Source organism: Fundulus heteroclitus, chromosome 15 (genome assembly GCF_011125445.2).
Source record: "Fundulus heteroclitus isolate FHET01 chromosome 15, MU-UCD_Fhet_4.1, whole genome shotgun sequence".
NCBI lineage: Eukaryota > Metazoa > Chordata > Actinopteri > Cyprinodontiformes > Fundulidae > Fundulus > Fundulus heteroclitus.
The window spans coordinates 673,765-689,850 of record NC_046375.1 but is presented as its reverse complement, the minus strand read 5'-3'; the positions used below and the strand labels follow the sequence as shown (position 1 = coordinate 689,850).

At 37.8% G+C, this 16,086-nt stretch overlaps 1 protein-coding gene and 1 non-coding gene across 2 annotated transcripts in view; both read right to left on the bottom strand.

Moving 5' to 3' along the window:
- ift172 (intraflagellar transport 172) overlaps positions 1-11,331 on the bottom strand; it is a 70,355-nt gene extending 59,024 nt beyond the window's left edge. The window contains exons 1-9 of the mRNA XM_012882552.3: positions 11,138-11,331; positions 10,508-10,651; positions 9,656-9,768; positions 8,187-8,226; positions 7,187-7,252; positions 4,415-4,494; positions 2,987-3,074; positions 2,687-2,901; positions 854-977 (exon numbers count right to left, since the gene is read on the bottom strand). Of these exons, the coding sequence (XP_012738006.2) occupies positions 854-977; positions 2,687-2,901; positions 2,987-3,074; positions 4,415-4,494; positions 7,187-7,252; positions 8,187-8,226; positions 9,656-9,768; positions 10,508-10,651; positions 11,138-11,176 (909 nt within the window). The 5' untranslated portion in view covers positions 11,177-11,331. The remainder of the gene's footprint in view (positions 1-853; positions 978-2,686; positions 2,902-2,986; positions 3,075-4,414; positions 4,495-7,186; positions 7,253-8,186; positions 8,227-9,655; positions 9,769-10,507; positions 10,652-11,137) is intronic.
- Positions 11,332-11,703: 372 nt separating this feature from the next.
- Positions 11,704-11,775, bottom strand: trnaa-ugc. The gene has a single exon. It is a non-coding gene; the product is annotated as a tRNA-Ala (tRNA).
- Between the last annotated feature and the right edge of the window lie 4,311 nt (positions 11,776-16,086).

Here is a 16,086-nt window from a genome sequence, read left to right as displayed (position 1 = left end):
AGTCTATTTGTCCTTGATCTGAGCAGGTAAATACGATTATCGGCCAATGGAATGAGTATCTTTACCCCTAAAATAAGATAATTAGACATCCTGCGCTTGAAATAAGACGATGGAGATGAATTGTTCCTATTTTAAGTGCAAAAATCTTATTCCATTGGCAAATAATATTATTTACCTGCTCAAATCAAGGACAAATACATTAATTTTAAGAACATTTTACTTACTTTTAGTTCTGTTTTTGCAGTGTGTTGTTTAATATTAAAAATATTTTCACAGCAAAAAGGGAAGTAAAAGTAAGTACATTTTTCTTGAAATAAGTGTATTTTTCCTTGATTTGAGCAGCTAAATAAGACTATTTGCCAGTGGAATGAGTTTGTTCACCCCTAAAATTGGCAAATCATCTTATTTACCTGTTCAAATCAAGGACAAATACACTCATTTTATTATTTTTAGTTATATTTTTGCAGTGCACAATACAGCTGCTGGATAATTTTATTTAACATGGATGTTTGAATGAAAATGCAGATGAAATGCTTTATACAGTGCCTTGCAAAAGTCACTGTAAGAGTTTTGCACTTAATAAAAGAACAACTCAACTCCATCATCTTATTTCAACTGCAGGATATCTAATTATCTCATTTTAGGGGTGAACAAACTCATTCCACTGGCAAATAGTCTTACTTAGCTGCTCAAATCAAGGAAAAATACACTTATTTAAAGAAATATTTACTTATTTTTACTTCCCTTTTTGCAGTGAAAATATTTTTGATATTAAACAACATCTAAAATCACTGGTTGGAAAGGAACAAAATAGGTCCATAGGCAGGGGGGTGATTATGCATTGTATACTCACAGCACAAAGGCGCGATCCGTCTTTCTTCCAGGCCAAGCTGGTGATGGTGTAGAGGTTGGTGATCTCTTTGGGTCTGGCTTCCTCCCACAGGCTCCTACTCGGAGCCCAGTTAAACACTCGCAGTCTGCACAAACGCCGCCAAGAAAAACATTTTTAGCTCTGCAGGTCATCTGTAAAGGCGTAGAAACGTAGAGCCGCAGCCTCAGCGGGGAAAAAAAAGAGCTAATTATGTTAAAATGTAACTAAATGTACACTAAACTACAATGTAACCATTTATTATGCAAAAAAAAATAAATCTCAAAATGTAATATTTATATGGTATGAAGGAGATAATTTACTGTGCATAGGACATTATCAGAACAATGCGTTTATTGTTGGAGCATGAAACATTTTAAATTCAGAAACGCCACTGACCAGCACATTTATTCTGCATTTATTTATTTTTCCAAAAGGCTCCAGGTTGTTATAGATCAACATGCCACATGTTGCCCCCCCAATGATAATTTGGTCCACCAGCACAGGCGTTGATGCAGATAGCGACTTTTTGCTTTAACTAGAGCAGATTTATTACAGAGAACTTAAAATCTTCTTACAATGTAGAATGGTAAAACAAAAAGTAATTGCCTTTTAATAACCTTGGTTTCTAAATTCTCTTTAATTTCATAGTAAAAAAAAAATACTTTGATGCTTTTAATGCACTTATTAACAATGTCTAAATTAAAGCAAGTGTTTTCAAAGACAGACTGACTCATTTTTTGTTCTTATTGCTGATAATAGACTAAATTTCTGTCCATTATCTTCAATCAAGCAGAACAATATTTCCAAACTGGACGGCCATATTTCAACAAGGCAGACATTTACACATCCCCTTTCCTACACACTGCAAAAACGGATGTAAAAATAAGTCAAATGTTCTTAAAATTTGTGTTTTTGTCCGAGATCTGAGTAGGTAAATAAGATTATCTGCCAATTGACTGAGTATTTTGACCCCTAAAATAAGATAATTAGACATCCTGTACTTGAAATAACATGGTGGAGATGAGTTGTTCCTATTTTAAGTGCAAAAGTCTTATTCCTTTGGCAAATCATTTTATTTACCTACTCAAATTAAGGACAGATACACTCATTTTAAGTAAATATTACTTATTTTTAGTTCCGTTTTTGCAATGCAGAAAAGCTGACTGCACTGCAAAAACGGATCTAAAAATAAGTAAAATGTTCTTAAAGTTAGTGTATTTATCCTTGATTTGAGCAGGTAATTAAGATTATCTGCCAATGGAATGAGTATTTTGACCCCTAAAATAAGATAATTAGACATAATGCACTTGAAATAAGATGATGGAGATGAATTGTTCCTATTTTAAGTGCAAAAATCTTATTCCATTGGCAGATCATCTCATTTACCTACTCAAATCAAGGACAAATACACTCATTTTAAGAACATTTTACTTATTTCAAGTTCCGTTTTTGGAGTGTAGTTCGTTTAATTAAAATATTGCAAGCAAATATTTTGCGGAACAGCTAAAAAAAAATGTCAGTATAATTTTGGGGTATTTTTTATTTTTTTTAAATTATGTTTTTGGGACCTCGAGTGTTTTTGACTTCACAATTTGTAGACGAAACATTCTCTCAACCAGTCCTCTGCTGATCTAAACACAAAAAGATAAACATGATAATGCCTCTTTTTAATGTCTAAGCAATAAATTATCATGCTAGTGCCGTATTATTTGTAATAATGTGCCGTTATATTGCACAAACGTGTAAAGTAGAGGAGGTTTTTCACGTTTTCTACGCTTCTCCGTCCCAACCCAACAGAGACGGCCTCACACTGACCGGTCGAAGCTGCCGAACACCACCGACTGCCCGCTGGGGCTGGTGGCCGCCGCCGTGAACTCCCTCTCCGATCGCTCTCGGCTGTAGTCGAAGCTCTGCAGGACCTGGCCCTCCCTGCCGTATGCCACCACCTTCCTGTCGCAGCCGCCCGCCATGATGCCGTTGGCCCCCCAGGCCAGCGCGTACGGAGGGCACGGGTGCGTCAGCAGCTTCCCCTGAGGCGGCAACGCAGCGGACACGGACGTGAGAAAAACCTCTGAGGAGCTGATGAACGTTAAGCGAGGTCTAATCTTGTCTCACCTGAGACTCCCCTGAGTCTTGATCGTCGAAGAAGTAGCGCACGACGGTCCCGTCGGCGTGACCAGAGAGGACGCCCTTACCCGAAACACTGACACACAAATGGCTTTTTTACTATAAGCAATGCTTGCAGGGACAAAAACAGCTGGATAATTTACATATTCTTTCACCGTCAGTCACAACTAAACAGTGAAAACCCTGCAGTCGCTGGTGAAGCTGTGTAAAATGCTTATGGAAGACGGTTGGCCTAATGTTCCCCGCTATTAGCCTCCTTACAGCGCGTGTTGGAAAGATAAGCTCAGGCCTGTGTCCCGCTTTGCTTTGATATTCTTGTAGCCAAGTCCTGACATTTTAAACTTCTGCCCTGGGAAAGTTCTCTAATCTTTCTCATTTTGAGGAAGAGAACTGCGCCCCAACATACTGATGCCCCAGGGAAGCAGGAAGGCATTAATTGTAGGGCTGGGTGTCATCTAGGATGAGTTCACTGCAAAAACTGATTTAAAAAAAAGTAAAATGTTCTTAAAGTTAGTGTATTTATCCTTGATTTGAGCAGGTAAATAAGATTATCTGCCAATGGAATGAGTATTTTGACCCCTTAAAATAAGATAATTAGACATCCTGCACTTGAAATAAGATGATTGAGATGAATCGTTCCTATTCTAAGTGCAAATTTCTTATTCCAATTGGCAAATCATCTTATTTACCTGCTCAAATCAAGGACAAATACACAAATTTTAAGAACATTTTACTTTTTTCTAGTTCCGTTTTTGCAGTGTTGATTCGATACTATTCTCGATATATAGCTCAGCTTGATTTGATTTGACTCCAATATTGATATTTATTACTTTCAAATTAATGCTCAAAGCCATTCAATAAACAAAACCAGATATCATAAATAAACAAAACTAAATATCATATTTATGTTCAATTTATTGAACACTGATATATGAACAGGAACATAAATCATTTGGTTCAATGCATTTAAATGTATCACAGAAACCAAAAATGTGTCCAAACGTCTGATTTTAGGGACAAAGGCACATCTAAAATCCTGTCGGTCCACACATTTGTCTCACTTGTTCTTCCTCACTGTGAGCAGTAATGGCTGTAATAGCGCCCCCTAGGGGTTGGGAGGTATGTCGTATTGAAAGCCAGAATATCGATATTAAATTGTTTTTAAAAAAAATATCAATATTAATTTTTGTATCGATTTTTATGCACAGCCCTAATTAATTGCCGATTAAAAGTTCCTAAACAGTCGGATCAACTCATCAGACTCCACACACTGACGAGCTCAAGTTGGTTGTGTTGTCCTAAATGACTTCAGTGTGAGACGATGCTACAGCAATAACATTTGTTTTAAAGCATTTTGCACAGCTTTACCAGGAGGGCTCAGAACTGTAGGGGGCGCTGTGTGGGTGAGACATTTACTTGGATGCCAGAGAGACAACACAGGACTCTGTGGTGTAGATGGTGGAGGATTTATTTGTCTGGGTGTTGGCGAGGCGAACCTGAGGATAAAAAAAATAACTTAATTACTTTCCTTTTTTTTTTTTTTGCAGGATGGTGTCTTCGGCTACGGTGCAATATAAATAAGTCTCTCTGTGGTTTAGTTTTGCTTCCTCTGTTTCAGCTTTTTCTTTCCTCATCTATCCTCCGTTTCAAAGTTACCAAACATTTTATTTCTTCTTCCTCTCAGTTTCACATCACCTGTCATGGTTTTGCATCTTATTTTTGGGTCAGTTTTGGGTTAGCTGGACTGAACCATCTGTGTTTGCTGCAATAACCTGGTTGCATGAATTGCACGAGTAATAAGCGATTAATAAAATGCTTAACCCCTTAAGCCCGTGAGTCCACTTTTAAGAGGGCTTGAGCTCTTCAGCAACAATAACGCGTTTGTAGCTGACTAACTGAGACCGACACATTTATCATATGTTCAGGTCTTTATCTGAGACTCCTCTACAAAATGATCTACTTTATTCTAATATCCACTGACCGCAGCTCAAACACCATGCAGCAGAACACTCAGATAGCCAAAATGCAAATTATGACCAAGTTTGTGTTTCAACACAACGAAAGGCAACTAGACCCTGAATCCATCCCAATCAAACTCATTAGCAAAACTTTCAGCTGACCACCAAAGCTCAGGTGAGGATATAAGGGCACATATAGTTTGTATATATAGTTTTAGAGAGTGTAAATAAAGAGTGGCACAGTACAGAATAATTTTTTTGGGCATTTAAATCTCATTTACTCAGCCCCAGAAAAATTTACTAATTTTTTCACATCCACCTGAACCTCTATGTTAGTTGATAACAAGATTAGCAGTTTAGGCAAGTTGAGAAATGCCTTCTTTTATTTATTTATTTTTGGCTTAAGAGGATAAAGCACAAAAGTGAACAATAAACCACAGTAAAAACTAAATGAAACAATAGTAATAAAAAAAAAAATCACTAGAAAAAAAGAGTTGTGCAGACCCTGTAAACCTCGTTGAAGCACCTTTTCATGCGGTTTCAGTGTTTATCTGTCTTTGTAGGGAGTCTTTCAGCATCCGACATGAAGACTCGGCCATATGCGCTCACTCTGCACTGAAAAAGGTCTCAGAATCGATGAGACTATGAGGACATCGGTGGTCCTCAGCCCTCTGCAGATGATCCCACACATTTCCTGCTCTGGACTCGGGGCCAGGCCGTTTCAGAACCTTCATTTTCCTCTCATGGAGTCGTTCTTTTGTTGTTTTGGATGTTGCTCGGACTCAATATGAAGCTTCTGAGCAAATACCAAAACGGCAGGCTAGTACTTTGAGTTACTCGACTACATCCACCTTGACAAAACCCTCAGTTTCATCTGAAGAAAAGTAAGCTGCCATCCCTGTGGCTTAGCGTGTTCCTTTGGTTGTTTATCTTCATTTGGACCCTTGAACTAAAAAGCTTCAAATTGGTTCAATTAGACCATAAACACATTAAGACACATTAATATTTGTGGGTTTTTCTTAGCCAGGCTTGGATGATTTTATTGGAAGAAAATTATTCTATTGACTTTACGTCTAAATCCAGAGATTGTTGTCACGTGTATGACACAACCAGTCAGTTCAAATAAATTAATTTGAACTGACTGGTTAACCTCTTTAGCATCCCTGACCCGTTTCAAGCTGGTCCCTTAAACCATTTAGGAGAAATGTCCAGTTTTTGTAACGCTGTCCCCCATTTTGCCCAATTATTACCAACTTCCTTCACTATGCTTTGGTGTATTTATTTATTTGTTTCCTGTCTGGCAATGTGGAAATAAGAATTGTTGTCTTAATGCCAAAAAGAGCCCAACAGATTTTACTTTCACAGGCGGAGCCTTACTGCTTTCGCCATAGTGCTCCGCTTGATTTATATATGCAAGAAGCTTTATTAGGTTTTATGCTGGGACTATTTCATGTTAAATGGACACTGAAACGGGAAGGTAGAAGAGAAAAAAAAAGGAGAGAAACAGATTAGACAAAATGTTAAAAAGGGAGAAAAGGTGAAAGAGAAAGCGGAGAGGAAAAGGAAAGAGCAAGATAACATCATTGGAGTCTGCTTCTACATCTGCAGAGAGATATATAAAAAGAACAGCAGAACCAGCCGATAAAGTATTACAGGTAAAAACAACCAACGCCTTGATACCATCACTGAAGAATATACAATATTATTTAATACAACATTTATAAAGTGACAGCTGAAGATAATAACAGGGATTTTCTGTATAGAAGTGAATCTGTAAGCACCTGGATCCACCTGTAGATGTTGGTGAGAGTGAACTTGTGTATGTAAGGTTTACACATTAATAGTTAATTGGGCTATTAATTAATAGTTCTCAACATTTGCAGGTGTGAACTACAGACTAAATACTGAAACGTCATGAAAAAAAGCTTCAAAGAGGTATTAGCTGAACTGTGTGTACATTTTTGCAACCAGGATATTGCAGTATTTTTTATTTTACCACAAATGCATTTGTTTGTTTTTCCCCACTTGAGTTGTTCATCATCATTATCACACCACACGTAGTGGATTTAAAAAAAGATTTACCATGATGTCGTTTATTTACATCTAAAATCTGTCATTTTAACAGCAGTGTGAACCCCACTGAGAGCCACTCTGTACTTTCCCTTAGTGACAACCATTTCTGTCCTTTATAGACAGATGGCAAAGATTTTATGGTGTGTTGGTGACTTACCTTGCCATCAACTAGTCCGTAAACAATCGCACTTTCTGCAGGCCAAAGAAGGCGAGTCACGGCGCTCTGCAACACAGATGTCAAAGTTAAACATTCAGGTGCTTGTTGCAGAAACTAAAGGTTTTAACAGAGTTAAAGAAAGCTAAAAAATGACAACTTTCTTCACACAGTGCTCCGTGTCTGATATTAGCCTCAGTTTTAACAATTTCAGATGCAAAACACGTCTCTAAAAGACAAAAAAAAAAACACACTTCTGGGACTAAATTTTCTATATTATGCGTAGAGAGAAGAATGTTTAGCTCTAAGACATAAAGGAGGTCTGAGTTTTTTTTAAATAAATGTTTAGAGGAGGCCTGTGTTAATCCTTTAGATCAGCAAAGCCAGCTCAAGTTCACAAGAAAGAAGGTAAAAACAGAAAAATCCTAAAACGGCATGGGATTAAAAGCAAAAGGAAATTATTCAGTGGATTCAAAACTACACCTGACGCTTTGAGAGGTCAGCGAAGAACCCCGCATCTACTAAACATGAAGAGCCGCTTCATTCCATCCTCTCTGCAGGAGCCTGAATTTATATTTAGTGCTCCTCTTGGTATGCTTTATGGTTAATAGTTTTGTTTCTTCTAGCTAAATTGACTTTTCTTTGAATTATTAGATATTATTTGTGATTCATATTCATTTTGGGAATTTGTACATTTAGCTATTGTGGTTATTTTGTAACTATTTTAATTACTTCTTTGGTTTAAGGCTCTATATGTGTCATTCATGTGTGAGGCATCATGGGAATTTTTGTTGTGTGCAGCTCACAGAATGGAGCCAGTTGTTTTTTGGACCTCTGTCGCCCCTTACTTCCTGTATGAATGTTTGGTACCTTTTTCTATCTGATCAATAAAGAGTTTTTTTAAATGTATTAACGTCTCCATGGAACAAACCATTCTTGAGTTGCAGTCCAGCCCTTCGGACACCCCTGCGTTACAACAAACAAACAAACTCTGTTTACTCACCGTCTGAACAAATTTGTTGCAGATGGCTTTCTTGTCACCCCTAAAAAAGATAGAAGAGTTTTTTTTTTTTTTAAATTCACAGTGTCCCAACACATTCCTACACATTATCCATGATAAAATACCATAATTTTCCAAAAAATACAGAACCTCTACAAAAATAATTTCAGGAGCAGGTTGTTGTTGTTTTTTTACAGCGGTCTGGCTTTAAATATGGAATAATTAAAAACGACAGGCTTATGGATGGACGGCTGGGTTTGATTTCCAGACAGAAAGACAGAGAATAAAACGTGGAAAAACAAATATTTTCAACTTTCTGGTTTTCTCTTCCGTATTTACCACAACTCTGAAAATATTCAAATCTAATTCCGAATTTTTTCCACCCGGCTTTGGGTTTCAGGGCTAAACTCATGTCCAAACTGAGATTCTCAGGTTTTTCCAGGAAGGAAACGACTTGCAATAGAGCTCACAAAAGAGAATTTTTGTTAAATTAACAAACACGGTATTTTATTCAAGAAAGCGATGCTTGGAGTCTAAAGCGGCATATTAGCCAGGAAACCGTGTTCCTTCCTAGTTCTCCCATCTGTAAGGTCTTCATGCAGTGCCGCCTCATCACCTGCTCAGCATTACGCAGCAGTGGATTTCACCGTTCACAGGAATTAAAGTAATCGCCTCGCACCTTCTCACAATAATCAGTTAATCTGTGGAACACGTCAATCTGGTGAGCATCGGATGTGATGGCAGAAAACTGATCAAATGTCATACAGAGTTTTATTTATGATTTAAGTTATGGGCATTTTTTCCTCTATTTGAAAGGTCCTTTTGTATATTTATGTGTCAGCAGCTCAAGAATGAATACCACTGTAGCTATGATGAAGATGAGCGATGATTAAAGTCGGATATTAAGGGAAATTGAACATCTGAGAAGAATTATGATGCAGTTTGGCTGCAAATCATCACGTTACCATCTGTGTCCCCAGTTTCTCCGTCTCCAATAGGAGCGTATCCCTGGGCAGAGCTCCCGTGAGAACCACACATTCTCCCATAAATTGTATTTATTTTTTTATAGATCCCAACTTCTACCTGGAAAGTGACGTACGCATGTTTCAGGCCCCATTTTGTGCGTAGGTAAGCTTTATAAATGAGACCCCTGGTCTTAAATCAGACAAATATTAAAGTATTTCTGGAAACTCAGAGTTTGATGTGTGAGATGAACAAACGGATGTAGCATCGTGGTGACTCTGGTCATCTATTAGACAGATTTGAAAATATCTATTATATGTAAACTAAGAATTGTTTTATCTGTCAGCGCCGGACCATTAACGTTTGTAGGTTACATGTTCCTTTATCTAGACCTGAACGTTTCTGACAAACAATTTCCACACATCCGAAGATTTTCTGGGGATCTTGTGTTTTGCTCTATCAGCAAACGTTTACACTGGAGAACCCTAAAGCAGTGTGGACCAGCTTACCATTCTTCGCCGATTCTGTACACGTAGATGATGTTGTCCGACTGGCCAATGGCGATTTTGGTGGAGTCCGGCGAGAAGGCCATGTCATTGACCACATAGCTCTGTTTGCCAAACTGTCGGATCACATAACACCTAAATGTTAGTGCAAAAAAACTCTAACATAGCCTAAAGCATAATAAAAGCAGGACAACAAAAGGTTCATGTCAAATGTCACCACAGATTGTTAGGAAAAAAAAAAGGACATAATTCATGTTGGTGAGGTTGCACCTACAATTATAACACAATTATCATGTTAGAAACTAGCTTATTGGTTGATGTTTAATCTCAAAAGGCTCCTTTTAGCTGTGTGTGTAAATAATTTATTATAAGGAGATCTTTATACCCATGTAAGTGGAATCTTCCTACTATAAGAATTTATCTCGAACATACCGGCCCCAACATTAAGGCGCCTCAAGAGGATTTAACTACTGAGCTTGTCAGTTTTCTGGCAGACTTAGATATAGAGACACAAATGTTTATAACAGAATTATATTGGTAAGGGAATTTGTCTTTTTTACAATATTACTCAGCTCTATGTTCATTAGAGCTCCACAGGGACATCTGGTGGGGTTAGGCCTCACTGGCCCCAAATGCAGAGTCGCCACAGCTTAACACTTAAATATAATGGAATCACATCTGTAAAACATTGTCGGTGATTCCTAAAGACAACGCCTAGTATTTTGCTGTTTTTTTATTTGGGTTGTATTGTTTAAATAGTATGGTGTGTGTGAAGCTAACTTTTTTTTTTACCAGATTAGATCGATAAAAATATGTTGTTTTTTTTTTGTGTGTGTGCGTCTGTGTGGGTTTCACCTTCGGGTCCAGAGGTTTGGTGGAGAACTTGTCTCTCCTTTCTCCTTGTTCGTCATAGAGCAGCACTACTCTGTCCACAGTGCAAACAGCAAACTTGCTGTTGTTCGGCGCCCAGGCCATGCATGTCACCTTGGCAGCACCATCCTATCAACAGCAAATACAATTAAACCGCTAAATAAAATCTAAATCGTATTAAACCGGTATTTATACATCAGAGCTGACTGCATTCCAGCAGACATGACTTTGACTTAGACAACTTTATTTGTCATTTTGTATGCACAGAGTGCGTACAGAACGAAATTTCGTATGCATACAGCTTGAAAAATTACAGTACATTGCAGTAAATTACAGGATAAGGTGCAGCAGTGATTTATAGTAAACAATTGAAATGTAAACAATGCAGGGGATATAGACATGCTAATCAAAAAGCAGTAAAAAAAAAAAAGAACACCATGTTATGGGGGATGATTAAAATGACCTAAACACAGCAAAGTCAGTGTTATCAAATTACACCCATACAGAAAGAATAGCGTTATTAAAGGGGTTTGAAATTACATTTACAACTGTAACGTGTAAGCTAGCCAGCGTCCGCTAACGTTAGCTAGCCCACCCACCCACCTCCAAACTTACCTGGGGGGTTAGGAGTGTTTTGATATGCTTCAGCTGCATTTTTTAAAAAATATATATAAAACAATAATCGACAGGAAGCCCACAGCGCGGTTATCAGCGCTGAGATAATGGTTTAGATCTCGGCCATCTCTCTGACCGGCTGCAGGACAGCAGCAGCTAGCAAGGAGGACATCTTTGTAGTAAACACAACCGTGATCTCCTTAGTTACCGCTCTGGGAGGGGACTCGTGGTGCGTTTAGAAGCAGGCGGAAATTTAAGAACTTCTCGTTGGCCAAGCTTCTACAGCTAAGCTACTCCGTTTTGTCTACAAATATGCGTAAACCTATGAGTAAAAAACTGTTATAAAGATACAAATAGTAAAGTTAATCAAAGGAATGATTGACAATATACAGCCGGGTTGTCAAGAAGTTGTCCTCTGCTTTACACAGAGGACATTATTAAATTACAAAGCTGTATGACAGGCACGAGTAAAATAGTATTAAGACATGTCTTCAGATATGTTATCAGCCAATGACAAAAATGAATATCAACGTTTATAGAAACAATTTAGAGAAAAAAATTACACTTGGAGATGCCGGGGATTGAACCCGGGGCCTCATACATGCAAAGCATGCGCTCTACCACTGAGCTACATCCCCTTCCATAGCACAAGTACCGCGTTTTGTGAATATATACTTTACTATATACGGAATAGTTTTTAATAATATTGACACATGTAAAGATAACCCAAGGAACCTAAGAATTAACGAAAACTTCGTTAAAAGTGTCCAAACTTACACATTGTTTTCAACTAATCCGCTTGATACTTGTCTATTATTCTATTACGTTTTAGCCGATTTGACATTGGGGTAGGGCAAGACAGGTTCATCACCACTACTTTACAAATACTTTTCTCATAAGCTTCTAAAGTGTTTCTCGAGGTTTTATTTCGACAAAAGAGAATGTGTTTAATGGCGCCATCAAACAAGGAAATCGTTGGAATAATAAATCTTTGAAAAAAAACTGTTGTGGTGGGAAAAGAGATGACGCAGGTGACGTCAAAAAAGGAAATAGGCAAACATATGTTCAAAATAAAATTTCAGCAGGGCACGTTGCGCGCTTGAGCGACGCCATCTTGGATGGGTATCTCCTGCTCCAGGTTGGCATAGGAGCCGACTGGAGTAAACGCAGAGGGAGCGACTTTGCCCGTATTTTCTGCAGCTGACGGTTACAATAACTGTCGATAACTACTGAAAGAAAATCACACAGTGCATATCACCATTTTGGACTGAGATTGGCTCTGAAGATTAGTTTTTACTTGGTGAGAACCATGCAGAAACCCAACAGCTGGACCATAAATTTAGGTTTATTAATTTGTTATAACAGTATTTCACAAGTTAAGTCTGAATCACATTGCCATATTAAGTACCCTGGAGTTACAGAGTGCCAGCAGATGCAAAAGCTGTGCAAAACAGTTGTTTTTCAAGGGTCTCAATCTCCAGCCCTATTTCCAGGCAGAGTAGTGTAAGACACTGAAATGACTTGGAAATTTTAAAGAACACTTTTACAGACCTTAAAAAAAACTGTGTATGCAGTGGTATACATATGGTATACATATGGAAAAAATATTGTTGTATGTAGAGAAGGCTCAAGAGTGTACATGTGAGTGTGAAATAAATTTAAATGAATAAACCAACTTGTTTCTTGGTTAAAATATAAAATATATTCATTTATACAACAATTAATTGGTATGTCCACCGTCAGCTCCAATAAGCAGCGCCAGTCCATGGACCATCTATATAATATCTATGAGGGCAGTAACATTTTATTTTTATTTTGTTTAAACATAAACTATGTGAACTTTTATTTTTATGTCAAGCTGATACTTGTTAAAGTAACAACAGGGAAATATAACAATTTTCATAATGAAAGAATATTAATACTATGTTTACTTCTTAGTTTAATCTTTTAACTCAAAATACTTACACATTAAAAATGTGCTTAAAATGCATTTGTTCTTGAATATAAGATAATAATATTTAATAATATTTATCTAATATTTATGATTTAAAAATGCATCGAGTGACCAGTGTGATAACCTAACGTCTAATTTATAGATTATAGATCAAGCACTTGTGAATTCTTTAATACCTAAAAATATTGTAAAATATTAGTACAGAAAAAAATAATCTATAACAACTGCTTTATTTATTCCCTTCTGTTTATTTTATTTGCCTGTCGTTTTGTAACCACAGACTAAAAAAAGCTTTATGAATAAACTCAAGTCCATAAATTAAGCCTATTGGGAAGCCCTGATCTATTAATTTATGCAGCAAGATGTTGGTGATCTTTCAGCAGTCTGTTGTCTCCAGCATCATCTTTTTCACAGGATCAGCTGTGTTTTGGGAGAGCAGCATCACAGAAACCTGCAGACTGGAGAATCATTAACAGGAGGACTGGCTATGTGATTTGTTTCAGGCTGTAGACCTTTGAGACTGTGGTGAAAGGAAGGATACTGAAGTAATCCATTATTATTATTAACCCACACTGGACAGACAGTGGAGCACTTTCTCCCACAGACTATTACAGATCTGCTGTCGATCACAGATACAGGAAATGTCTCCTGCCACATGCCATCACCCTGTACAATAACACACTTAAATTATTACTGGAACTGGTCTGAATTATACTGCTGACTTTCATTTGCACATTAATTACATTTTTCTGCTACTTAATTACACTGATAAATGGTAAATGGCTTGTTCTTGTATAAAGCTTTGACTAGTCCGACGACACTACACTACAATCAGTCATTCACCTGACAGTGGTGAGCTGTTAGTTGACAGAGGCAAAGCTGCCAAACATCAGCACCACCAGACCCTCTGACAACCGCGCAAGGACTCAACGACTGAGACAGTCATAGCGGGGGATCGAACCGGCAACCCGACAAATGCAGGACAAATTCCTTAACTCCCTAATGTCAATCCATGTTGACATTATTATTAGATTATACTTTTTATTTCATGCCTTTAGGTCTTATGTTGGGCATGTCAGTGCCTGTTTTCTGTATCTTAAAGGAAATACAAGTAAGATATTTATTGTAAAATCAACCTAAATTATTTTAATTTGTCACCTCAGATGGAAGTAACATTCGCTATAAACAAACGGTCCCCTCTATCAACAATGTCTTAGCCAACGTTTCCTCCTTCTCCGGAACGACTTCTTTTCAGAGTCTAGCTCGTGATTACTAACCTGACCTTCGCCAGATGTATTTCGCTCCACCTAACTTCACTCACATCCATCTGGGACAGTTCCATAGGAATGGCGTTTCAGAAGGCTGGGCCTTATCAAAAATCCTTGCATATGATTGGATAAGCCACTTGTCTGTCATCTTTATCGACGTGCTATTTCAACCACTCACACCGAAGCTAACCCGTGACGCTGTGAGAGCGATGTTGGAAAAAAACAAAACTTTTTTTTTTGGCACGCGTTTTATTGACAGTGAGCTGACAGGAAGAGGGGGGAAGACAGGCGGCAAAGTGCCGCGGGTCGAAGTCGATCCCGAGCCGACCGCGTTGAGGACTAAAGGCCTCCTAATATGGTTCGCGCTAACCGCTAACTGCTCCGCCACAGACGCGCCCCGGAAAACAAAACTTGCCAAATCCGGTCAGGAGAAGGGCGAAAACATCGTTTCCACCAACAAAAGCCTTCAGAGGCGTTCTCTGATGTTGAATGAATGAAACAATATTAGGTAGATTGGACAACACAGAAGAAATAGTAGCATCAATGCTAACGCTTGCTTCCTCGATGCAAGCCGCCATTGTTGTTGGAATCTCACGGTGGCTTCTCCACTACGTCACATCCAGGAAACACCCGCCCTGCGTCCTGATTGGCCAGACCATAAATTTGGTTGAAGAAATCACTCTCTATAGGAGATGTCCCAGATAGATGTGAGTGAAGCTAGGCGGAGCGACGGAGACATGCGTCTGGCTTGTGTCAGGTTAGCAGACAGACTCCATCCTCTTTGCACTCCAGGCCACACAGTTTACCTATTTTATTTAAAACGTGGGTAATTCTTACTGCTTTAATACAAATACATCACAATACAACAACTGATTATATATTTCCACAACAAGCTATTTCTGTGATCAGTAATGTGAAGGATGGCTTGGGTCTCCAAATCAGATTCTGCTACAGTGCACTCTGTGTGGTAGCAACAGCAGGACAACAAAACCCAGACGTTGCAAATGTTTATACTTTAGGTTGTTGTATTTTTTAAAGCTCTGTTATGTCATTTGTTTTATTTCCATCACCTCAGTTTGGTTTAGTGCGTTTTGGTCACTGAGCTATATAACACACTGGAGTGCTGATTTAGCCAAAAAACTGAAGTCACTGGCCGCCATCTTGCTCCTCCCTACTCTCACGGAACCCCATAGGATTTGGATGCAACAACAAGCAGTTGTCTGGCTGTGTGAAAACGTTTCATAGGTAATTCTACAGTCAGTGGATGTACTAACACTATCAACTACTACGAAATTAGGTGCTGAAAATTTTTACATGTTATTCATATTAAATATACATGTATGTATATATAAATAAGTGTATATGTATATATGTATATATGTAAATATATGTTTTTGTATATTGTTATTTATATATTTATAAATGTTATATATATATATATATATATATAATATTATATATATATATATATATATATATATATATATATATATATTTTTTTTTTTTTAAATTGATAAAATGCAAAATATGTCAGCACATGACTTTCTCAGTACTTGCTAGTTTTAGAACATAACATAAAAGTATATGGCATTTGACATTTTAAAAGTCTTAAGCCCCCCCCTGAACATGAGAAAATCCTCGTTATTCGATGCTGTAGCGCACATATTCCCTAATTACTGGGGGGAAATAGGGAGTACCAATATGGCGGCTGGTGGCTTCAAAGTGAC